At 45.3% G+C, this 24,329-nt stretch overlaps 1 protein-coding gene across 1 annotated transcript in view; it reads left to right on the top strand.

Annotated features, from left to right (window-relative positions):
• PTH1R (parathyroid hormone 1 receptor) overlaps positions 1–24,329 on the top strand; it is a 125,091-nt gene that overhangs the window by 66,085 nt on the left and 34,677 nt on the right. Inside the window, exons 2-4 of the mRNA XM_014945122.1 lie at positions 4,745–4,850; positions 20,564–20,674; positions 22,201–22,319. Coding sequence (XP_014800608.1) covers positions 4,745–4,850; positions 20,564–20,674; positions 22,201–22,319 — 336 coding nt within the window. The remainder of the gene's footprint in view (positions 1–4,744; positions 4,851–20,563; positions 20,675–22,200; positions 22,320–24,329) is intronic.

The following is a 24,329-nucleotide window of genomic DNA, read 5'->3' as shown; positions in this document are numbered from 1 at the left end:
AAAAAAAAAAAACAAAAACAAAAACAGGGTCAGGATATTAATTCTACACCATCCCATGTTTCCAGCCCATCACTGACCAACTTCTTGTTCCCCACCACTCCACCTTGCCACCTTTTTTTGCTTCTGAGCAATTCCCCATCACCACGAGCTTCTGACCAATACAGTTTTGGCTCAGCCCATGGAGAAGGCTCCTGCCAAAGGCAGCTGAATCCCTGCTCTGCACCATTATTTAGTTGTGCCACCTCTGTCTGGAAGCCTGGCATCAATATCCCACTGCCCTCAGCCCAGCCCGATGTTCTGATATCGGTAGAGGTCTGCTCATCTGTGGCAACTGCAGGTCTGGCCTTAGATTAGACTGGATTAGGTTAATCTCCTAATCCTAGCAGCTCTTTTGACCCTTACAGAGTTTAGGAGAGGTGCTGCTCCATCAGCAAGGCTGGATTGAAGCTCTAATTTCACTTCCTTCCCGCTCGTGCCCTCAGATCAATTGGAACCTCTGTTGCAGGAGAAAGGATTTGGTTTATGACCTTATATTGCTTGTTTTGGTGCTTCAGTTCGACACTTCACCCAGTTCTCCTAAGGCTCGGTTAAAGTAAAACCTCTGAAAAGTTCTGTCACCTTCCCCAAAGCTGAGTAACTGTTGATTTCTGTGTCTCCATCCCACCTCAGTCCTTCTGGTTCACTCCTCACAAAAAGACAGCACTGCCATCACCCTTCCAGAGACGATCACCAAAATCTGGGGCTGGTGTTGGGTGCAATCTACATGGCCAGCTCCACCTACGTCCCACACCCTTGGGACCCACCTCCCTTTTCCTTCTGTGTCACCAACACTATGTTTTCATTTTCCTATTTACCTTTTTCTCATCTTTCTCCTGAGCTCCCCTCCTGCCTGCACCCCCTTTTCTGCTTCACGCCAACGATTACCTGGTCCACTGCTGTCCAAGATGGTGATCACCAGCAGCCCCTTGCCTTGGGCCCATCGAGCAGCTGTGATGCTCTCAACCCCGACCAAGGAATCTGTTTGCCTTCAGCTATTTTTTGAGCCGCTGCCAGGGAAGTTTCACAAAAAGGATAGTGTTATTTCTGAAAATGAGTCCCATAAACAAGGATGAATATGACCTCCCCGTTGAGATTTGGGGTTTACTTTAGTGGCTGGGAGATCAGCCAATGAAATGGAAATACCAGAAAACATTATCATAATTACCCCATGGCCTCCTCTAGGGGCAAGGGAAAGGGGAAAAAAAAAAAAAAAAAGCTGAACCAAAACTGACTTAACAGCCTCTGGACAGCATTGTCTTTTCACCCTTCCCTGCTTGGCCTACCTCCTGCTCTGCTTTTCTGCTTTCTCTGAATGAGGGGGGAGGAAAAAAAAAAACATTCCTAGATCTTTTCCCCACAAGAAATTTTATTTTTCTGGCAAAAAAAAAAAAAAAAAAAAAAAATATCAGGGCTGGGAAACCAAGAGGTGATAAATGTTGAGAAAGAGTAGCAGATGGGCTTTGACTGCAAAATTGGGGAGGCCAGGGAGGACCCCCCCCCATCCCTTCCAGTTGCACCAAATCTGTCACAGCAGGAGTGAAGGGCAAAGCCATCCTTCTGCACCCCTCTACGTAGTGCCCAGCCTTCCTGCATCCCTTGGGCTTGCATAAATCTGATGCCAAATAAGCTCAGTGCAGGGATTTATGCTGAAGCAAGTCGGGGAGAGCTCATGAAAAGAGATTTGCTGTCAGCTCTTTTAGAGCGATGAACTTCTGCAGGGGCAGGATGACCTCATGCTGCCAAATAGTTGGATTTGGGAGATATACCTGCCCGTGACACTATTTCTGACTTCCCTCAGATGCTTCTCTTGCCCCTAGAGCTCACTCCAGCAAAAGCCCAGCTCCTAAACTCTGCAGATCTTCTCAGTGCTGTTAACGTGACCAATTACTGCAGTCACCAGCTGCCCAAAAAAAAAAAAAAAAAAAAAAAAAAAAAAAGAGGGGGTGAAAAAAATCCCCACAGCTGATCTGATTTATTTTAAGTGGTGGTTTAAGGATCGAATGAATTTCAGCTGATCTGTGTAGCCAAATGCTCAGTGACTATAAGGGTACCTCTGGGTCAATACCTCAGATCAGTCAGTCTCATCCTGGATGTCCTCAGTTGGCCAGCAAGGCAGGTATTGTTTTGGCAAAAACATGTGATGTTGGTTCTTTTCTGTTGGCTGGTGAGCATCTGTAGGATGAGAAGCCTTGGGCTGCAAAACGGGTAGGTTTAGCAGAGGTTTTTTGGTTAAAAATGGGTGAAATGTTGGATGGAGTATATTTCTCAGCACAGATACCGGTTTGAGGGGAGAGAATAGGGAAATTTATTTTTTTAAAGGGTCTGGCAGGTTTTGGGAAATTTCAGAGTGGTGGTCAAAGCTCAGGAAAGCTGAAAAACCTGGGTTGAGTTCAGAGCTTTGCCCCAGCTCTTCTGCCCAGCTCCAGGCACGGTGCTCAGTACCTAATCTCTATTTCTGGGAATTAAAATTTGTTTTCTCTGCCTGGCCTGGAGACCATACATCCCTTTGGCTGGGAGCTGTCCCACTCTCAGAGCACGGCCAAAGGAGCCCGAGCACTAAGTGTGCAAGGGATGAATCACTTGAAATGCCTGAGGTCGGATGCTCCTCTGGCCACTGTAAATCCAGACTAATTCCTCCAGCTTTAGTGGAATCACTCTGGGTTTGTGCAGATATAAATGACAGCAGGATTTGACCCACAGGTTTTTGTTTTTTGTTTCCAATCAAAGAGTTGAAATGCGGGATGTTGCCTTAAATGTGGACAGGCCAAACATCTGGAAAGGGATGGCTTTGTTTTGCATTAACGTTAATGCGGTTTTGAAAACATCTCCCACTTCTGAAGGATTTTTAGCGTGGATTTTTTCCAAGGACATGAAAAACTTAACTTCTGTTTTACTCAGAATACCCTTATCAGATCTAGCTACCCATCTGTGTGTCCGTTACCACACCAGCTGCTCAAATATCCACCGCTCCTCTCCATAGGAGCACACAGGGAAATTGAATCTGAGTTTACTTATAAGCTGGATTTCATTAACCCTCATTATGCCATTTGTAGTGAGTCTTGCTCGAGAACTGATTGGCCTTCAGCTGCCTTATCTCACTCGCTTTCAGAAGTGAAATCACTTAAAATGAGTGATGGAACCTTAATTCTTAATAGCACTGGTTCGGGGGAGCACGATGTAATGTCATAACTCCCTTTCAGTCCCTGCTTCAGATGGACTGAAGTGAGCAACCACCTCCGTAGGCAGGTTCTACAACCTATTGACAGGTTTCCTTCTCATCTGCAGGTCACTACTGGCTTCACAAGGTCTTCTATTCTTTCTTTTTGCCTGCCTGTACTAAGCATTAACGTTTAGACCTGCTCCAACCATCCAGTATCCCTAGGTTTTGCATTATAGTGGCCAGTATCACTAGCAGAGTCAATGAAAGTTAGTAAAAAAAAAAGTATATTGTTTTGTATAAAATCATACTGCAGCCCTTCTTGCTTACATTGGGCTTTTACGAGTGCTGAGTTCCCAGAGAGAGGGAACATCTGCTCTCGTTGCATTTATAGTCTGATTAACCAAGACCTACAAACATTAGGGAAACAGAGGCAGTAAGAAGACCAGTGATTTATCCCAAACTTTACTTAATTCATTCAGGCTACTACCTTATAAACATCTTTCATTTAGGAGCCCTATCAGGCATTGTACGTGGCTATTCTGTGCTTTGACCAACTTTGGGGTGATCTTGTGTATGAGGAGCCCTCCCATCCAATCCTTCCCCACGGTTGTACCCCCAGTTTCCTGAGGCCAGTCGTGCCTGACAGGAAGATACCAGCTTCATGAAGAAGGATAATTTTTATTTTTTATAACCAGCAAGTGCTTTTGAGGGCCAGGTATCATCACATGTAGGCAAGCAGCAAACAGAGGGTGGTAAAAAAGGCCCTGGGTAAAGCACCCTCCCTATCCCCCCTCTTCTTGACCTCTGGAGACATTACAGGAGGAGAAATCTAATCTAATTCCCAGGATGATGCTCACAGACTCTTTCCCCTGAGACTTCAGTTTTCGGGGGGGTGGATGCCCTCAGCTCACAGCCCTGCCTAAGGCAACCCCGCCTCTGAACATGTTTTTGGATTTGGCCAGGGTGTTGATAGAGCCTGATGCCCTGTGGCCAAGGGGTCTGCATGCGGAGGTGGAAATAGCTCTTCCTGTTGATGGCAGGTTGTGATTCCTAAAGGAAGAGGAGCCCTTGGTACTTTTAACCCCTGGCAGTGTTTTCCACGAGGAGGGTGTCATGAAACACAGCGTTGCTTTGCCATTTCCTGAGTGTTAGATTTACCTACGCTTCTATGTCCCAAAACGGACTATTTTTTAACAATACTATATTGCAATATTAATTACTAGGATGTGTTTTTCCCAGCCTCATGCCTGCGAGCTGGGGCACACCACCCCAGAAGCTGCTGTGTGCACGTGTGTGTGATGGGAGAGATTGCAGCGAGTGCTTCCTTGGCCACATACACAGATGATTTCATGTGGCATCTTCTAAGAGGTGTCGCTTGGGACACTAATTGCTGAGCAAGCTGAGATGCACAGAGCAAGGCCAGTGGAGCAAACTGCTGATGCAGGGGAGATTTTTACATTCAGGTCATCTGCATTATCCAGGAGTTTTGTGTCCTGCTGCTCTTCCCATGCTGAGGTTTAACCTCATTTCTCCCCATCCCTGCAGGTGGATGCTGATGATGTCATCACCAAAGAGGAGCAGATCTTCCTACTGCTAAAAGCCAAGGCGAAGTGCGAGAGACACCTGAAAGCCAAGGTGCCCAAGGTGCATGGTGAGTGTTCCCACAGCAGCCCCAGGCTGCACAGCTGGGGTTGGGCCCCTCCTTGCTCAGAGCACAGGAGGGAGGCAGCTGAAGATGACCCAACAGACTAGTTTTTATGGGGAAGGTCTTGCAGCACAAGAAAAACAAAATTGTCACAGCTTGTTTCTCCTGCCCCAGAACACCAGATGCCAAGGGGTCAAGGAGGATGCAAGAGTCATAGTCATGGGTTTACTTTACCCAAAGCCCAGGCAAAGCATGGGAGAGTACTTCAACCACCAATTCTCCCCAGATCCTTTGCAGTAAGACACCAGCAGTATGGGAAACGAAGCGTCCTTCCAACATGCCTTCTCTGTTTCTCTCTGACATACTCTCTCCATATTCTCCTCAAATGGGCTCAAGCTTAGCTTAAACCTCTTTCTTCCACTTCCTTTCTATTTTGGGCTGTAAAATCACTGCCAGATGTAGGGTTGGAGGGAGAAGCAAGGGAGAAAGCTGTCTCATGTGGGTAGCAAAATAATCATCTCCCATGGGTTTCTTTCATCAGTCCCACATGTGTTAATTACTGGCACTGGGGCTGTGTGTTGAAGCACCCTGCACCCACCCACCTAGTCCTGGGTGGGTGTCCTGTCCCATTTCCCTCTATTGCCTGAGAGAAGGGGACAAGCCAGAATGCTTCCCACCTTCACTGCTACATCTCAGAGATCTCTCTTCCCACAGCCAGCACTTTAGGAGTACCTGACGACATCACCAGCAGAGGGAAAGGTCCCTAAAGCCAGCTGTGATTTTAGAGCAGAGTTGCCTGCCCACCTGGTGTCCCTCTCCTGCTGGAAATGACAGCAACTGGCCATAAAAGCCCAGCTTTCATTTTATTCCAAGCCTCCGGCTTCACATCAGCCAAAACCTCAAGCCACATCCTCTGATGCTTCTTTGTCCTGTTCACTCAATGCCCAATTAACAGCTCATTAAAAACCATATGTGCAAAGGCATTTCCTTCTGTTGTGCTGTAGACCACCTGCCTACCTTGGGATCTGGTGATACCAACCAGCTGGTCTTGCTCTCACACCCTATTTTCTCACCCTTCTCTATGAGACTGTCAGTATTTAGTATTGATCATTCTTCTTAATTAGCAGCAGCAGCAGCGTTGGTGGGGCTGGGGAGATGCATATGACTGACAAGCAGATCTGGGGCTCTTCATCGTGGTAGAGCAAAGGAATCAAATCACAAGGCTTTGCAAACATGCCCTTGGCCCAATTTTGAGACCTGATTCCACGACTGAGGCCAGCATTAACGCTGCCGTTGACTGGAACAGGAAGAAATCTAATACATTATCATTTAGATATCCCATGGGCCCAAGTCCTGGCTTTGGAAAAAGCTATTCTGAGCTTCTTGGGCAGTAAAACTCAGGCAAATCTCTGTCCAATCCCAAATAGTACAGGGAAGAGGAGGAATCAGCTCAATGTCATTACTCAAAGCAGCATGTTCAAGGTTTTAAAGACTCAATGCAATCATTAGCAACAGGTATTTAGATCAAATGAATGTACAAGAGGTACACTAATCCGAAGGCTGAATGAATTCTGATTTACCCTTTCCCAAGAAATGTTTTCTTAAGATGTTGTGAAAGAATTTCCAGTGGCAGGGCCTCCGTAACACCCCAGAAATTCCCACAGGCTGCGAGTTGCCAGACCGTCTCTGAGATAAGAGTTGGTGGTCACAGAGGATTTTGCAATTAGGAGAAGATCTTCCCGCTTTGCAGAAGAGCTGCCATCCAGATTTTTAGACTACAGACACGTGAAATTACAACGTTATGGGGTGTATGTGAACAGACTAACTCAATCTTCATTTCGCTGTGTGTCTGCTCCTTCATGCTGCAGGAGGCAAAGGAGATGCATAGTTTTAGATCCTCTTGTGGGACGAGGGGTGGCAGAACAAAAGGCTGTAATCTGCACTGTGTTAGCTTTAATGCAATTAATTGTTTGGCTAAGGCTCAGAAGCTTGCTTTTTGCACAAAGGCTTCAGAGCCCAGGGTGAAAAGTTGGTTAGGTCCAGTCCTTCCCTCCTTTGATGATATGGAAAATGGGGGCTGGTTTCTATTTGTCCTATTCACCCAAGGACATATGGGTCTGTGCCCTTCTCAGCCAGATGGAGGACCTCATCCCATTGCCTCTTCCCTCACTACAGACCCAAAAGAAAAAGCCTGGGAAGGGCAACACAGTCTTCACATTTAAGATGCACCAGCCCCAACTTGCAGACAATATTTATGGGGGCAAAGTGGTTGTGACTTGGAGCAATATAAATCCTGGGTGGCCACCCCAAGCCTTCAGGCAGGCTCCAGTGATATCACTCAGAGTATTTCTGAACAGCACTTACTTGGGTGGCAGAAGGACTCTTCTAACTGCCATGGAGGACTTGGGTCGTGCTACTGCCCTGCCAGGTCCCTTATCTGTCTTGTCTTTGGGTTTTTGGGGGTGTAGGACAGAGTTGTCCCTCATGATGCATTTGTATTTTGGCTCTACAAGACCTAGCCTTTCCTGGAAGGAAAAGAAGTGACTCTGCAGGCAGACAGAGTTCTGTGTCCAGGTCCATTTGACTGTTTGTTTGATAACACTGGAAGCCCATGGCATTGATGTGCCACTCTATACCCTATTACTGCTGGCAATGGAGACTGATGGTTCCCATGTCAGATGCACAAAGGACCTCATCTTCCCATTGGCAGCCAATCCTGCTCCTTGTTGTCTTGACAGCTCCCAGTGCCTCCTGAAAAGAAGGTGAGAGGCTCAACCCCTGCCCCTGAATTTTATTTTTCTTTTCAGTGGTGTGATGAATAGATCCCACTCTAAAGGCTGCTTCTGCCAGGGTAGAACAGACTTATTTTATTGGATGTGGGGCAAGCACTGCTGAGAAGTGTGTTTGCAGACCACAGAGAGCAGTGCACCCCTTGGCCTGAAATGATTTATTGATCTGGCTGGTATTCAAAGGTCAAAAGGGAACAGGCACAGTCTAGCCCCTTTAAAATATATTTTTTTAAAAAAAAGTAACAAGAAAACAAAACAAAAAATCTAACCCCAACAACAATGAAAGTAACCACAACAAGAAACAAATCAGCCCAAGCTCAAGGTGTGCAATGCAGGAGGCAGCATATACTCCTGGTTCAACTTACCTGTGTTACATTTAGTTTCTGGAAGTCATCTGAATGGGAGAACCTGTCCCCATGTGGTCAATAAATGTCCATAACAATCATATATAAGACCCTGGAAAGTTTGCACCATCTGCTCTCTCTGTCCATAACAAAGCAGAGCTACTCCATGGCATCCTGGAGGAGACTTCAAGGTCAATAGAGCATGGAGCAGCTCTAACTGTGGGACACCCCTGCAGACAGCCCAGTGATGTAGGATGTTTGGAAAAGGAGAAAGTTCCTGCTTAAAACACTTGGCCCGAGTCAACAAGGAGTGGCTTTGGACTTGAGAGTCCCATCTCTCCAGGGAAGCTCTTAACCACAGAGGTCATAGGAGAAGAGGCCTTTGACCCCATGGCTTGTTTAGAGCTGTTCCGCATTAGATACTTACGCAAGTTCTGCAATAAGTGAAGACTCTGTGCATCCTGTTTTCACATCTCAGCTCTGGGGTTGTGTCCTGCACCCCTCAATGTTCAGTGTTATAGCTCATGGATGGACTTTGAGCGTCACATCCATTGCTATGGGCAGGCAGGGATACTTCCCTCTGGTGGCTCTCTAAGCCAGGAGAAATAGGAGGTTGCATTCCTGCAGACAGCCCCTGCTTCCCTGAGGAGTCTTCTGAGGATCTCTTCCTGCAAACCTGCTCTCATCAACACTTCGAATTCATACCTGGATTTGAACCAGATTGAATCATAGACTCATAGGATTGTCTAGGCTGAAGGGACCTTTTAGATCATTGAGTCCAACCATCAACCTAACACTGTCAAAACCACCACTAACCCATATACCTCTGCCTGGATTTTAAATACCTCCAGGGATGGCGACTCCACCACTTCCCTGGGCAGCTTATTCCAATGTTTGATAATTCTTTCAGTGAAGAAATTTTTCCTAATGTCTAGTCTAAACCTCCCCTGGTGACACTTGAGGCTGTTTCCTCTTATCCTATTGCTTGTTCCTTGGGAGAAGAGACCAACCCCCATCTCAACCTCCTTTCAGGGAGTTGTAGAGGGTGAGAAGGTCTTCCCTCAGCCTCCTTTTCTCCAGGTTGAACACTCCCAGCTCCCTCAGTCATCCTTCATAAGACTTGTGCTCCAGACCCCTCACCATCTTCGTTGCCCTTCTCTGGACATTCTCCAGAATCTCAATGTCTTTCTTGGTGTGAGAGGCCCAAAACTGAACTGAATGAAATGCTGGTTTTCTGTCAGCTCAGTGGCAGGTACATGGAAGGTATGAGGAGGCAGCAGTAATGTCTCTTCCCTCAGACAAGAAGAGGTGGAGTCCACGGGCTCCTAACTGCATGTCATGTCTTGAACTGGCCCTACAGATCATCCTTATGGCTGAAGAAAGAAGTCACTTCAGCACAAACCTATACCCTTGAGAAGACAACTTGGCTAACAAGGGCCAAGCAGAACTCAGTTATGGTGGCAAAGGTGCTGAGGACCTGTGTGTGTACCCAGAGGCCAATTTTATCATCAAAAGCATGACTTCATTTGCCATTTCAAATAGTTGGCAGGTATGGGAAGGGCCAGTGGCACAACTGATCAACCTCAGAAAGAGCCTTTTTGGAGGAGGTTTGTTTTTCAGCTGCATCAGCTTCCTGATCTGCTTCATCACGCAGCCACATAAACAAGGGAGCCATCGCAGGGAAAGGAGCAGTGCCAGGAGAGGAAGGTGTTGGTCTAAGAAGTACCACATCCAGCATTACCTGCTGGACACTCGATGTTTTGAAAAACCCAAGCTGACTTATCCCTCATTGCCTTTTCTCCTCGCTCCCATGTGGCCCAGCTTCACATCAAGGGCTGTTTGCGTCCACTTAGTGCTGTCAGATCCTGTCCTGCCATCACCCTTGGCCCAAGCCTATCCCTGCTCACCAGAAGTTGCCAGATACCACCTGGCAGAGGGCTGCTTGGATCCTGCCTCTGCCTGGGTGTGATCGCAGCCCAGTGTTGTGATTTACACAACTCCATAATAGCCCATGATCTGTGTTTTCGGAAGCAGTGAGAGAATTTGGGACACCTTTTTTTTTTTTTTTAAATTTTTTAGATAGAAAGAAATATCACGTAAGCTGGCATGAGAGTTTGGTAGGGCTGCTGTCCTCATTTTTGGGAGCTGACGCACAGGGATATTCAACGCCTCGCCTCCGATCTCAAAGGAGAGTCTGTGGCAGAGCCAAGGTTTGGATTCTCATCTCCTTACTCTTCAGCCAGGGCACAAGCCACAAACCACATTTCCTTTTGTCCTGGAATTCAAGGTGAGACTCCAAAGATTCAAATCCAGGTGGACAGAAACTGATGAAAATCTTTGGACAAATCCCACTTGACTGAAACTCAAAACTCTCATCATCGCTCTCACTTTAAAGCCTCCAGGTTTGTTTTGAAATGAGGAAAACACATTTGAAGCTTCCTGCAGTGCAATGGGTCCCTGGTTTCTCTTCCTCTTTCGCCCGTCTCACTGCTGAGTGCATTTCATGGGCCAGTTCTTTTCCTGGTATAAACTGGCAGATTCCCATTCAGTTTAGTGAGGACATTGATTTATCAGAAATATATTGCTTTCTCCCACAGTTCAGCACTGCAGCTTGTGTTTTCCCCTCTAATATTCATTCAGCCTACATTATAAAAATGGAAAAATCCAAATTTCAGGGATATCCATGGGTCTTAAGAGATGAGAGGTAGACTGGATTAGCACCCCTTCTTGCCCCCAAGAGGGGAAATGGTATTTTGAGGAGCAGGTTTCTGCGCATCATTCTTCCAGCACATGTGGACTCCACATGGAGACACACACCAGCACTGGTTCTTTAACTGGAAAATGTGAACCTGCCTGTGCATGGACTTCATGAGCTCTTCTTTAGCAAACAGCCAGCCCAAAAGTGATAAGTACCTCGAATCATGTTCCACCATCCTCTGGAAGAAGGAAGATCTTTTTCTCCAATCTGTGCCACTCAACATTGTCCTTTTACTCTGTCATTTTTATGAAATCGAGTTTTCTTTTCTTCAGCCTGCATGATTATTAGCCAGTACCATGTGCCTTTTGGTGCAGTGCCAAAAGGCAGCAATTTCCAGAGCAGTTCCTATCAAAGTGGCTTGTGAGTGGTTATGTTGTTCTCCCAACCAACCTGCACCCTCATGCTGTCTTGGCCAACGCTGTCTTGGTCCTTGTGCCAAAAGGTTGATCTTCAAGTAGCTCCAGTTACTAAAACTGTATGAAAACCAGTATAGTTGGCCTAAAACTTGAACTGCTTGTTGTGAAAAGAGTTGATGGGAATATGGAGAGTAGCAATGTCTATCCATCTTGTAGAGACTGGAAGGAGATGTTCTTTGGAAGATGTTAACTGGAAATAGATACTCATTGGAAAGTGATGTAATTGGAAAGAGAATTCCAGAGGCTGGAAGGAATGTTCACCTTCTTTCTTGATTTTAACCTTCTGATCCCTGACCCATGCCCTAAAAGACCAGGCAATTATTTGTCAAGTGGAGCATCCAAATATGGTATCTACTCTGATAGTTCAGCAATATCTTGTTCAGATGAAACAAACCAGATGCAATTTAATTAGGTATGTGTCAAAGCCACATTTTAAGGGTTGAATTAGGGACTACAGAGTATCAGGATGAACAGTAGACATGTCAAGCATTTCTGGAGGGTGGGAACATGTGGTTGTTACAACTACCAAGGTTGATAGTCCAAAGGAAAGTCCTAGCAAAGAGAAAGATAAAAAATTGATAAAATTCTAAGCTTTCTTCAGCAATAATGAACCACTGTTTATGTGTAAAAACACCAACTTCCCTTTTTTCACCCTTAAATGTTAACTTTTAGTTTTATGCTAGCTAAGGTGAGATTCCTCCTGTCCTCCTAGGACACATCACGTAGACAGAGCCATCTCCACCTGGCCACCTCCCAGGTGTATCTCTGAGCCTTACGACCTGCCATGGACTCTGATCCATGGGGTGACATAGGCACAGCCCCACATGGACCTCTGCCATGGGGAGACAGAGCTGACCCCATCTAGTGTGCTTCCACACAAGCCTGTCTCAGGATATGTGTGTCTTCTGCCACTTTTGGCTAAGGCACTGATGGACGGAGACCCTAAATATTAAAACAAAAAACAACCCCAAAACCTGTCCCCACAAGCGTTTGGCTTCCTTTCTTCTTTTCTCTCTCTTTTGTTTGCTTTTTAATCCCCATTTTTTCTTTAAATTTAGACTCTAGATGAAAGCCTTTTGGAAAGAACAGGAAACCCTAAAAATTTCTCTTCTACGTACACAAATATTACATTTCAGCCGTGGTGGGCAGCCTGATGCCACCCCAAAGTTAAACCTGGAAGGGGATGAAGTGAAATTCCCAGCCGTAAGCCATCAGACCTGATTTTTATTATTTTATTTTTTTTCACCCATGAATTAAAAGCCTGTCTCTCCCTGGTTTGGAAAAGGAGATGGGACATTTTGTGGGAGAAAAGACATTTTTACACAAACCTGTTATTAGCAAAAGCCATCAGCAATCCTTTCTCAGAGTCCTAGGTGTTGCAGCTTGCCTCAAAATGGCTTGTTTTTTTAATAAATAAACCTATTTGCTAGGGAAAGGGGTTATTTTTAGTTTAGAAGCTGTGTGTATTTACCCAAGGTGTGTGGGTTGCCCGTCTGAGTTTATGGCTCCATTGTCCCTAAAGGACCTGTACCCAAGTCCAAGCTCTCTCTGGGCTTGCGGAAGCACAGGATCTGCTCCTGATTTTCTCTCCAGAGGCTGAAGCACCATCTCCTGATCATCTGGCCTGCCAGAGTATCCTCAGAGGTCGTAAGTAGCCTCAGGTGTCCTAGAAGTTAAGGGAGACAATGCCATCCAGGACACTCAGAATTTGCCCTAAAGACCCTAAACCTCTATAAACCCTGTAACTCCTGCTCTTTATAGTTTCTCCCTGTTTCTGTTCTCAGTCCTTGTGGCTCAACAAGACAGGACCAGAGTTTTGGCCCAAATACTGTTCTGCAAACAACCAAGCAATGTGGAAGGCAATATTTCTTCTTCTGAGTTGTGAGTGCCGTGAGTGGACAGGCAGCATGTGAAATGGGCTAGTGAATTGCCAGGGTAGCCAGCTTTCTGGAGCTGTGTCATGCTAACAATTGTCTGGTAGCACTCATAACCTTAGGACTTTCCCACCCTGCCCTGGGGTGAATAAAGAGACAGTGGCACGAGCATCATTCTCCTCCAAAGTCCAGTTCCTCCAGGGCTGAGCATGCAAGGGGTGTTTTGCCCACTAAACTCTGGAGTGCAGGCCAGCAAAGATCTCTGAGTAGTAGTAGGTAGGACCTACATCCATCCACCCCATCTCCTTGCCCTCCCCTCATGCTGGCCAGCAGGCCGTACACAACCACAGACAGAGATGTTCAGAGATGCATCCACTGAGACACTGCAACACCACATCCTCAACTACTCATGCCAGAGCCCTTGGATGTGTGCAGAGCATCCTTCCCCAAAACAGATATATGCTCCCTCTGCATTTGCACACCACAGGTCAACAACAACACACAACCCTTCCTACAGTGGTCAACCTTGCCCTCCCCTCATGCTGGCCAGCAGGCTGTACACATCCACACACAGAGATGTTCAGAGGTGCATCCACTGAGACACTGCAACACCACATCCTCAACTACTCATGCCAGAGCCCTTGGATGTGTGCAGAGCATCCTTCCCCAAAACAGATATATGCTCCCTCTGCATTTGCACACCACAGGTCAACAACAACACACAACCCTTCCTACAGTGGTTAATGCCAGGTTGGACGGGGCTTTGAGCAACCTTGTCTAGTGGCAGGTGTTCCTGCCTATGGCAGAGGCTTGGAACTAGATGATCTTTAGGGTCCTGTCCAACCAAAACCATTCTATGATTCTATAGATCTATACATATACACATGCAGGCATTCATTCACACAGATCTTTAGGGTCCTGTCCAACCAAAACCATGCTTCTATAGATCTAGACATATACACATGCAGGCACTCATACACACGTGCTCTGACAGCCAGGTTTGAAGTGCATCTGCAACACCAAACACCCCCATACAGAGGCTCTGGCTCTCCAAGCCCCCCTTTCTGCCCCTCCTGTCCCAAAACGCTGGGTCATTTTTTTTTGGTTGCTCCTCCCTGGCTGTTTCCAATCCACCAAATGTCCTTCCCGTAATAGAGTGACCACAATTGCACACCGTCTTCCAAATGTGGTCTCCCTGGTGCCTTGCACGGTGCCAGAATAGGTCGGGCTGATTTATATTCCATACCCCTAGATAAACACCTCGAGACCGTGTTTGCATTTATCCAGCTGCCAAGCAGCCTCGCAGCTGGTTTTAATGTGTTCTCCACATGCATGTACGGCTTGCACAGGAATCGGAATTGAGACCTGGGGGGAAGGAGAGGAGGGAGGAAGTAAGGGGAGAGGAGGAGGCAGGAGAGAATAACCCCTGTTGCAACCTGGGGAGACAGCAGTGAGAAGGTATCGCCCAAATATGCCTTGCCTTTCCTCTCTCTTAGAGTCATAGAATGGTTAGAGTTGGAAGGGACCTTAAAGACCATCAAGTTCTACTCCCCTGCCCCGGGCAGGGACACCTCTCTGAACCTTTGGTGTTGCCTTCAGCTGATGCTGAGAATGTGAGCAAGCTGGATTGATGGGCTGAGAGGTAAAGAAAAACAGAAAATAAAGAAAGGTAGAAAACACATCAGTAAACTAGAGGAGGTGACCTTTATTGGGGCAGAGATGTAATGGTGCGAAGAGAGGCTGAGATTTACTGTGGCTCAGCTTGTCTTGAGGAAGTGATGAGCTGGTTGTCTCGAGACCAAGAGATGAGAACACAAGAGTTGGTTTGGCATCTCTGTACCTAGGAAGGAAGGAAGGAGTAATCTGGACTGTTTTGAAATCTTTCTTGTCCTTGGAAGTGATTGCCCCTAGGTCAAGCAAAATGATTTCTGAGATCTGGAATGGAGGTGGGTGGCCACCTGGAAAACTGGGGTGTCTTTGGGAAGTACAAGTGACTCTGCTAATCATGAGACAGGACACTGAGGCAGGATGAAGATGTACGGACCTGTCCCAGGGCAAGGATGGCAGCAGAGCCCCAGAGTGCAACATGCAGAGGAAGCTGTGAGTGATGTGGTGCTCTCCTCCTAGCCCCATTAATGCCACACCCTTCATTTGCTTTAATGAGGTTCCATCTTAAAATCACTTGGGGACATGAAACTTGCTGTCCTTCCCAGGGACCTCACCCTGAACATAACTCATCTGAAGGATAGAAGCTGTCTCTTAATTTCCAATATAAGCTTTGTTCACTGCCAGTTTACGACTGTTTATTTTTGCATCATTTTCCACTTTTGTAGCTCATCTCCAGTCACACTTCTTGCCAGTAGGATGAGAAAAACCTTCTTTCTCATTCTCTCTCATCGGATTAAGCAGATCAAGCCTTTTACTCTCCTCTAGGGCCACCAATGAAATACTCCCACCCTACCAGTCCTCCCCTGTTGCTGAAAGATTTTTGCTTTCTGTTGCTTTTCACCAAAGGAAATTATGAGCTTTTCCCCAGAGAGGTTATTTTGTTTGACCAGCAGCAAGGACATCTCAAGATCTGTGAGGCTTCTTCTAGCAAACTACTATGGGATGAAGAAGCGAAACAAGTCTTAGAAGACAAAGTTTCAATTCCTGCCTCAGCAGCTGACTTTTACCAACCTCACTGATCTTCCTGTGTTAGGTTTGTAGTCGGGGAGAGTGGTGGTCACTGATCCCCATGGTCTTCACAAGTACAAACCCCCCCCATCTCCCTGAATTCATCTCAAACTACAGAGACAGAAATGGAGACACCAGGATGTGGCATCTGCGAAGTCTTTGGAGAAGCAAAAAGTCTCGCCTCGTTTCCAGCCACGCATGTCTTGCAAGACTAATTTCTTCAGCACCAAAGTGGTCAGTGATGTCCTCTAAATGTGAGAAACTTCAGTGCAATTCCCACCTTCCCTGACTCCATCCATGAGAGTTACGGCTCTGAATTTGGAGGAGCTTCACCCACATACATATAGGCAATATCCTCCATTCAGTGTTGCCTGAGTGTCTGCTACACAATCCAAACGCTTAGGATACAGGACAAATATGAGATTTACTTGTTTTCTTAAAAGTTTATTAATTCCTTTTGAGTTACATCTTCGGCTAATCCTACTATTTCTTCCAAGGAAAGAAATGCTTTGCATTCCCAGTTCACTTGGAGCATGTGACTTCGTGGCCCAAACCTACCCACCTGTATCAAGCCAAACAGAATATTTGAACCCTCAAACGATTTTTCACCAAAAAAAGAAATTTTTCAACAGCCTTTCAATCAGCATTTAGAACGAACTGGATCCCTTCTGATTATCTGTGCTTCTAAATATTTTTAACAGTGTCTCAGGAGAGACTGACTTATTTTTAGCATGCCAAAAGCACACTCCTTGCAGGTGGTGGATTATTTTTTTTTTAATGACAGCTTATAAAAAACATTGTAAAATTGATATTTTTTTTTTCTTTAAATTATAGCCATCAGGAAAAATTGTTGGCTTGTGGATTTTTCATTGTTTTCCTGAAACTCCTCACCATTTTTCAGATTTTTTTTTCTAATTCAGTATGGATCTCTTGAGAAATGACCAGGAGAAAAGGCAAACAACAGAGAGAAGCCAAGTTGTTAGTACTGTTAATATTTTTATAAACCAAGAAAAAAAATGTTTGGAAGAAATATTTGGGAAAACAAACAGAAAGAAATGTCCGTTTGGATTCCAGCACAATACCAATGGAATATACGGTATTTTCCCTCCCCATTCTATCATCAGCTCAGTTGTTAAGTGACCCCTAGAGTGAGTAAAAGAAAGTTGGAGGCAGAAGGTGCAGAATTTGGTCCCACTTGTCACATCGGTGGTCTGAAGCTGGGGAAATTAATGGTAAAGGTGCCACATGGCTGTGCAGACCGGAGGAGACAAGGGGTGGAGTGAGGGAGGAAGGAAAGCATGTGGGCAATCATAGAATCAAAGAACGGTTTGGGTGGGAAGGGACCTCTAAAGGCCACCTAGTCCAACCCCCTGCCATGAGCAGGGACATCTTTAAATAGACCAGGATGCTCAGAGCCCCATCCAACCTGACCTGGAATGTTTCCAGGGATGGGGCGTCCACCACCTCTCTGGGCAACCTGGGCCAGGGTCTCACCACCCTCAGCATAAAAAATTTCCTCTTTATGTCTAGTCTGAATCTCTCCACTTTTAGTTTAACACCATCATCCCTCATCCTATCAGCAGGTTGATGGTTTTTCTCCTTAGGAAGGGGAAATTAAGGTATTAGAGGAATGAGGGAAGGGTGTTGTGGCTCCTGTCTGGGACAATAGGCATGACAGAGGGGAGAAACAGCTTTTGGCTGCATTAAAATCCAAGAATGTGGACCCAACAGTCACAAAGTGTGGCTGGTCCTGACGTCAGTCAATATTTCCATTTGAAAAATGTTTTCCGGGACTTTTCAGTCAATGTAGGAACTTCTCAATTTGTTCTGCAACCAAGAGGTCCAGAGTCACCTGGCTTGACCTGTGGATGTTTCCCCCAGCTTCACCCTACCACAGACAAATAACTGCAGTGCCTCTTCCCAATCCCTCTCCCCTGGCCCCAACAGTGCCCTGGATTGGCAAGAAACAGCCATGCTGGGCTTAATTTTAAGTTACGGATGTGTCAGTTGGCTGGTCAGTCAGCAAAGGCTGGTTGTTTAGATGGATTCTGCCAAATGTCCCCCTGCCCTTCCCTCTACTAATCATCAAACACCGCAAAAATTACAGGAAGGAAATGGCGACTGAAACTTCTTACCTCTCCTTCAAATTTGGCTGAAATGGGTTTTCCAAGCATGGGGCACGGAGAGAGAGGTGGGAGACAATGGAGAGGTGGGGAAGAAGTTGAAGAGCTTTCTCTGTGTTGTGGCAGTTCATGATAACAATGACAGATTAATTTTCATCTGTTCTTGGGAGACTGAGCCACTTTTTGAAGGCAGAGTCCCCCCAGATCTTATACAGATTTAATAGATTAATTCCATGGGTGAATGCATAGAGGCGTGGAAAGATTTCAGATGCAGTGAGAGGCAGCAAAGATGATCTTTTTTTTCTAATTTCTGGGACAGCTGGTGAGTCCCAACATTGTCCACATGAAAAAGCAGGAGTTCAGAGGTGTCCCAACACTGGCTTGCCCTCTGTTTCCTGCACAGAGCCTTCAACCCTCTGCTTTTTGGGAGGATTGTGGGAATCAAATTACCCACAAAGAAATAATTTCATGCTCTGTTATCCAAAAGCATCACTTTTCTTTTGAATGAGTCCATTGCAAACGTGTGTGTGTGTATGTTTACAGCATGAGGAGGGTGTACCCACCAGCTACTTTTCCACATTAATATTTTGTGGACAAATATTGCAGTATGATACTATAATGAAACTTCTTACAAATCCAGACTGACCTTTGCAAGTCGCTGTGAAGAAAAGGCGAAGGTTTTTCTTTCAGCATTTCAGAGCATGACATTTGGATGAATTTTTTTCTCCTCAATGTTGTTTCTCCACAGCATTCATTTTCAAGTTTACCCAAATCATTTTATTTATTTTGCAAAAAAGAATTGTTTTTATTTTAAGTAAGACCACTTTGAGGGCTAAATGAAATCTTTATTTACTTTCTTGCCTGCAAAAAAAAACCTCAGAGACAATAACGTTTTGTCCTCATCCAAATTTTGTGGGACTTTTTTTTTTCCTTTTTCTTTTGATCCTTCCAGAGAACTGAAAAATAAATAAACTGTTTTTCACAGTGTAAGTAATTCTGCAACATAATGAGCCAAAGGGAAGGGCTTTCCCAGTTTTCATGAATAGGAAATATAGTGTTATTCTTCCTCTAATATGACGGGAAATAGAGATTCTTCCTCACACCAATGCTGAGGAATTTTAGCTCCTCTATCCTTACTCCCAGCTAATGCTTTAGAAGATAGGCAGTGATTAGTCTGGTCCTTTTCATCAGGACTAAATTAAAGATAAGAAATCAGCTGTTAAGTGATGAGTTTTTCTGTTGTTTTTCATGTCCTAAAATACCATCAAACTGAATTGATCACTGTCAGCTCCGACCCTGGAGGGCACCACACCAGCCAAAGGTCTTTAAAGCGAATCCTGTATTCTTATTTAATCTTGTGAAAGCACAATCATTATAAAGGATAAATTACTGTTTGGTTGAAAGATTGCTAAGGCACTAGCTTTGATATTAATGAAACATGCTGAGATCTTGGCCGCGCTTATCATTTCTTTACTAGTGGAGTTCTCTTGCAGATAAGAGCAGGCTGTTCCATTTTATTTTGATTCGCGTGTAATTCCTCTCTCTCAGACACTTTATACGCTGTTGATAAACTCCTTCGTGGGGTTCCTGCCATCGGCAGGAAGGGCAGGTGCTGCTCTGAAAGCAGAGCTGGGGCAGATTCACTGGGTTTTGCTTTTCACTTTAAATACTCTGGATTTTAAGTGATGGGTGCAGGTTAATACAGCCCAACACAAAAGCACCAAGTTAGATTTGGGTGGATAGTCCTTCCTCAAGGACTGGAAACGCAGCCCACGTTGAACATCCATGTCTAACCAGGAACTTGCTCTCTTGTGGACTGGGAGCTTCTGGATCTGCAAAAATGGGTGGGTGACAATCTGGAAGGATATAAGAGGTGGGGAAGGGGTTTGACTTCACTCTTTTTAAAGCTGTGTTGAGAATGAGGTCAGTTCCCACAGTTTTCAAGAAGCCTGGAGTATTTCACAGCCTTTCTAAATGTGGATAAGTTCTGGCTTTGTCCCTTGAATGAGCAGACAATGAGGAAGATGAGACAGCTCTCTATAGATTCTTTCCAATCTTAATGTTACTTAAAAGCACACCCAAATTCAGGCACACAAGAGCATCTGAGAAAGCAGCAAAGCATTGTGGTATAATATAGCACTGGCTGATGCAAATAATGAGTTAAAATTACAGCAGAATTTGAATTAATGGTCTGTAGACATTAAATCACGGCCAGTCTGCTCTGTGGGCATGAATACCTGCCAGGGAATCCTGAACTGGTAGCTTTGAGCCTCACAATAATGTAGCCACAGCATAATCCAGCTCCTTGGTAGCCTAAGGCTCAAATCTGTGCTGTCGTATCAAGCCAAGCTCCCTTGGGTATCTCCAGGTTGCCCATCAGCCTACAGAGTCCTGGATGCTCAAATCCTTCTCTTCTCCACTCTGCTCTCCCAGAAATTTTCATTTCTTCCAGCCCATGAGGGAAAGCAACTTGCCAGATGTATTAAGCCCTGGAAGAGAGTGCTCAGCAATTATCCCATGTCTGACCACGTCCTTCTGCAATAAAACCTAGGGAAAGCCACACCGCCTGGAGCTAAACTCTGAGAAGAAAATTGCAATGATGCCAAAGAGTGGCATTTCTCGAATTGAGTGACAGTGGTGGTGTTTTTTTCATAGAGAACCCCTCTCCAAGTGGTGGGACATCAGTGTCACTTTGGCAGGTCCAGTGACTCCTCTTTCCCTTTGTGTTCTGTTCCACAGATGGCTTCTGTCTTCCAGAGTGGGATGGTATTGTCTGCTGGCCTGAAGGTGTGCCAGGCAAAGTGGTGGCTATGCCATGTCCCGAGTACATCTATGACTTCAATCACAAAGGTAAGTGTTGTCCTCCGTGTCGGCACTTGCTGCAGTAAGGGGAGGCCTGAGGGTCAGGAAGTTAGAAATCCTCCTTAACATCCCTTTTTCATCACGTGGTGACTCCTGACCAAGCAGAGGTGAAACCAGGAAAAAAAAATAATCTAAGAAACAACCCTTACTTTTTTATGCTGAAAGAAAAGCTCTGATTTAACCCAAACAGTGACAAATTTCCCACCCACCTCAGACTGTAATGGGTCATTATTAGCACCAATTTCATGCTTTACAACTGGGTAATATTGCAGATATACAAACCTGTATTTGTTTGATGCCACAAAATTTGGGTAGAAATAGAAACCTGCGAGATATTCTTCCAATTTATATTCTTCCCTTGACGGGTCTGTTAATTCTAGCCCCTGACCTCTGCCCAGACCCCTAGGTGGGTATCTGAGAACAGAGCTGGTAACCAGAACATGTGAATTCCTCCCTATCTCACTTCCCCTCAGGCAGCCCATTTCTTGGCTTGCTTGCGGTGCCGCGAAGTCTGTGCGTGTTTTTAGAAGCAGTTGAAGTACACTCGCTCTTCAGTGCATTTTCAAAGCTAAAGCATTCTCTTTTCTCAGGCAAAGCTCTGCACCCAAAGACTGAAAAATTAAAGAATTGAGGTTGTATGTTCCCAGCAGAGCCCTGATGCTGGTTTCAGAAAATCAAGTAATGATATTCCAGTGCACCCTGGTTGCACGCAATATGTCCTGCCTCTTCTATAAGGTCCTGAGAACTGAGCCAGCTTAACCTCTAGCTGATGACCTCTTTTGGAGACCCCTGCATGTCCACTTCACATTAGAGACCAGGAGGAACAGGCAATCCATCCTTTTTTTCTCTATAACCCAACGTGGCACGGATTCCTCACCTCACTGATATCCACTGGTCAAGTCAGCTGGGGTGGGAGTCAGATTAAAACCCTTAGATGCAGAGGGGTCTGAAAGTTCTCCCTCTGTAGTCACAGGACAGATAGATCTGTTGACTGGTTTCATCCCTGTTAACTGTAATGGGACTTTTTACATGCAGCTCATGCAAGGATACCTCCCTCACAGACATCTGAACGTGGATGTCCTCATCTGCTAGCTGGATCCCAAGGCGAAACCTTGGCTTTTCTTCTCTCTCCATGAAGAGGGTCCCCACAGAAAAATCCATCTTGAGAAGCACTGAATCTGTAAAGAAAGAGGAGCGTAATATTGATCACTGCTTATTTTGATAAGGAGGGCTGCAGTTCTGAGGATGATTCTGTGCTTTGGGATTTTGCAATGCTTCTCTCCTTGGTTTTAAACCTCATATCTTAACCTAAACTAAGTGCAATTTGTTATTAGCTCTCTGGTGTGTCTCAGCTAGAAAACTGATAAAGTTGCCAAGGAGATGGAAATTGTCTTCTTGCGGCTGAGCTTCAAAGCAGGCAGGAGGCATCAGGGTTGATGGGATCCACCCTTGGAAGAAGTTTCTCCTGTTCTACCCAGTCCAGTCCCGTTTATTCTGTCTCATTTCTCTCACAGGCCATGCTTATCGCCGGTGTGACCTGAACGGGAGCTGGGAGCTGGTCCCGGGCAACAACCGCACCTGGGCAAACTACAGTGAATGTGCCAAGTTCCTCACCAACGAGACGAGGGAAAGGGTAGGTGATTCCATTTGTGCGTGGAGTGTGAAGTGTTGGCGTCATCCAGGGCTAACCTGAGGAGCACTGTCTCATTTAAAACCCTTGAGGAGCTCTAGTTCGTTGCCTCCTCTTGGAAGCTATGTCCAAGCTTGCCAAAGCCATATCTTTGTTTCGATTGGGAAATTATTTGAATTTGAAATTGTCCTCAATGCCAAAATGGTTCCTCCAGCTGCCATGATCCCGTTTGCAAAGAGATACTAGGGAAATTTGAAGTGGGCTCAGGAACACCAAGAAGTGGTTGGAGCTTGTTCCATGCTATTGAAACTACCTCTTTCCCACCAGGGAATAATTTTGCTACCAGTTTGTTGCCAATAATTCCAATGCTTCTGTGCTTGTCTGTAGGGGATATACAAACACAGAGCTAAAAGATGTGTCAATCAAAGCAGTAACAACCCTACTTCTGTAGGTGATTAACAGAGAACATCTTCGTGGAGAGGTTAAGGATCAGAGGTTTTACATGGTCTGTTCATTGGAGATGGGTAGGGACAAAGTCCTTTGTTAAAGCAAATTAACATAGAAGGGCAGATCTTGACCTAATTCTGGTGTAGTTACAATTTTGAAACAGGGACACCAGTCCGAAGTTAGAAAAGGGATTCATAGCACATGGAGAGGGTTTGGTCTGCTCCTGGGAAAAAAAAAAAAAAAAAGGAAAAAAAGGTGTCTATCTATACATCACATCTATATGTTAAAGCAAATTAACATAGAAGGGCAGATCCTGACCCAATTCTGATGTAGTTACAGTTTTGAAACAGGGACACCAGTCCAAAGTTAGAAAGGGATTCATAGCACATGGAAAGGGTTTGGTCTGCTCCTGGAAAAAAAAAATCAAGGAAAAAAAGGTGTCTATCTATACATCACATCTATATGGCCTTATTTTTACACAATTTCGGGTGATATTCGGCAAAATATGGCCTTATTTTTACACAATTTCGGGTGATTGGCAAAAGAGTAGTTGGCAGAAATTTTCTAGCTCACTGTCTGGGTCTGAGCCCAGCTGGGGGTCTGTGGTGCTTCTGAATGTCTCCCCAGCTGAGTGCATCACAGAAGCAACTCAGTGCTAACGTGACAGCAAAGCTGCTGCTGGAGTCACCTGAGAGGATGTGACCTTCTCGTTTCGCAGAGAGAGACATTTCCACCCACACGCGGTTGCTGCTCTATTTCTGCAATTTGCAAAGAATTTAGCAGAAACCTCTGGTTCCTCAGTGGTGCTTGGAAGATGTCCTCCTTGGATATGGGGTATGGCATTAGGGACTGCTCATTTGCAGCAAGGGTTATTTTCAGACAGCTGGAGATAAAGATCTAACCACAAGCTTCACAGTGGGGAGGATGCTTGAAGATGATATACAGTCCCTTTGGGAGGACGTTCTTAATTTTAAATCCAACCACAGCATAGGGCTTTTTTGTATTTTTTTGTGTGTGTGTCAACGGTGAAGCAACATGTGAAGGAAGTTACAGTGGGGAGGATGCTTGAAGATGATATACAGTCCCTTTGGGAGGACGTTCTTAATTTTAAATCCAACCACAGCATAGGGCTTTTTTGTATTGTTTTTTTTGTGTGTGTCAACGGTGAAGCAACATGTGAAGGAAGTTGTTTAGTGAGGACGGATGTTATTTGAGCAGAATTATATCATGCAGCCAAGGAACCAATAAGGTTGCAAACATTGTTTAGTGAGGACGGATGTTATTTGAGCATCTGCATGAATTATATCACACAGCCAAGGAACCAATAAGGTTGCACACGCCACCAGGTACTGCTCCAGCTATTTCATAGCAAAGTGTGTTGTCTCAATGCTGACAACATTCACTTTTAGAAGTTTGGTGGGACTCATCTTTTCCCAGTCCATATAGTGGAAAGGACTATTTTAGCCCCAGAGATTTCTGGGAAGTTTTTGAAGTAGGTGTTGGACTTACTGAACATCCTGTTCATACTGAGAGCTTTACTAAGTTGCATGACTTCTTGACTTCTCT

The sequence above is a fragment of the Calidris pugnax genome, unplaced genomic scaffold, assembly GCF_001431845.1.
Source record: "Calidris pugnax isolate Ruff unplaced genomic scaffold, ASM143184v1 scaffold54, whole genome shotgun sequence".
NCBI lineage: Eukaryota > Metazoa > Chordata > Aves > Charadriiformes > Scolopacidae > Calidris > Calidris pugnax.
Note: the sequence above shows the minus strand (reverse complement) of the source record. Positions and strands in the feature narration are given on the sequence as shown.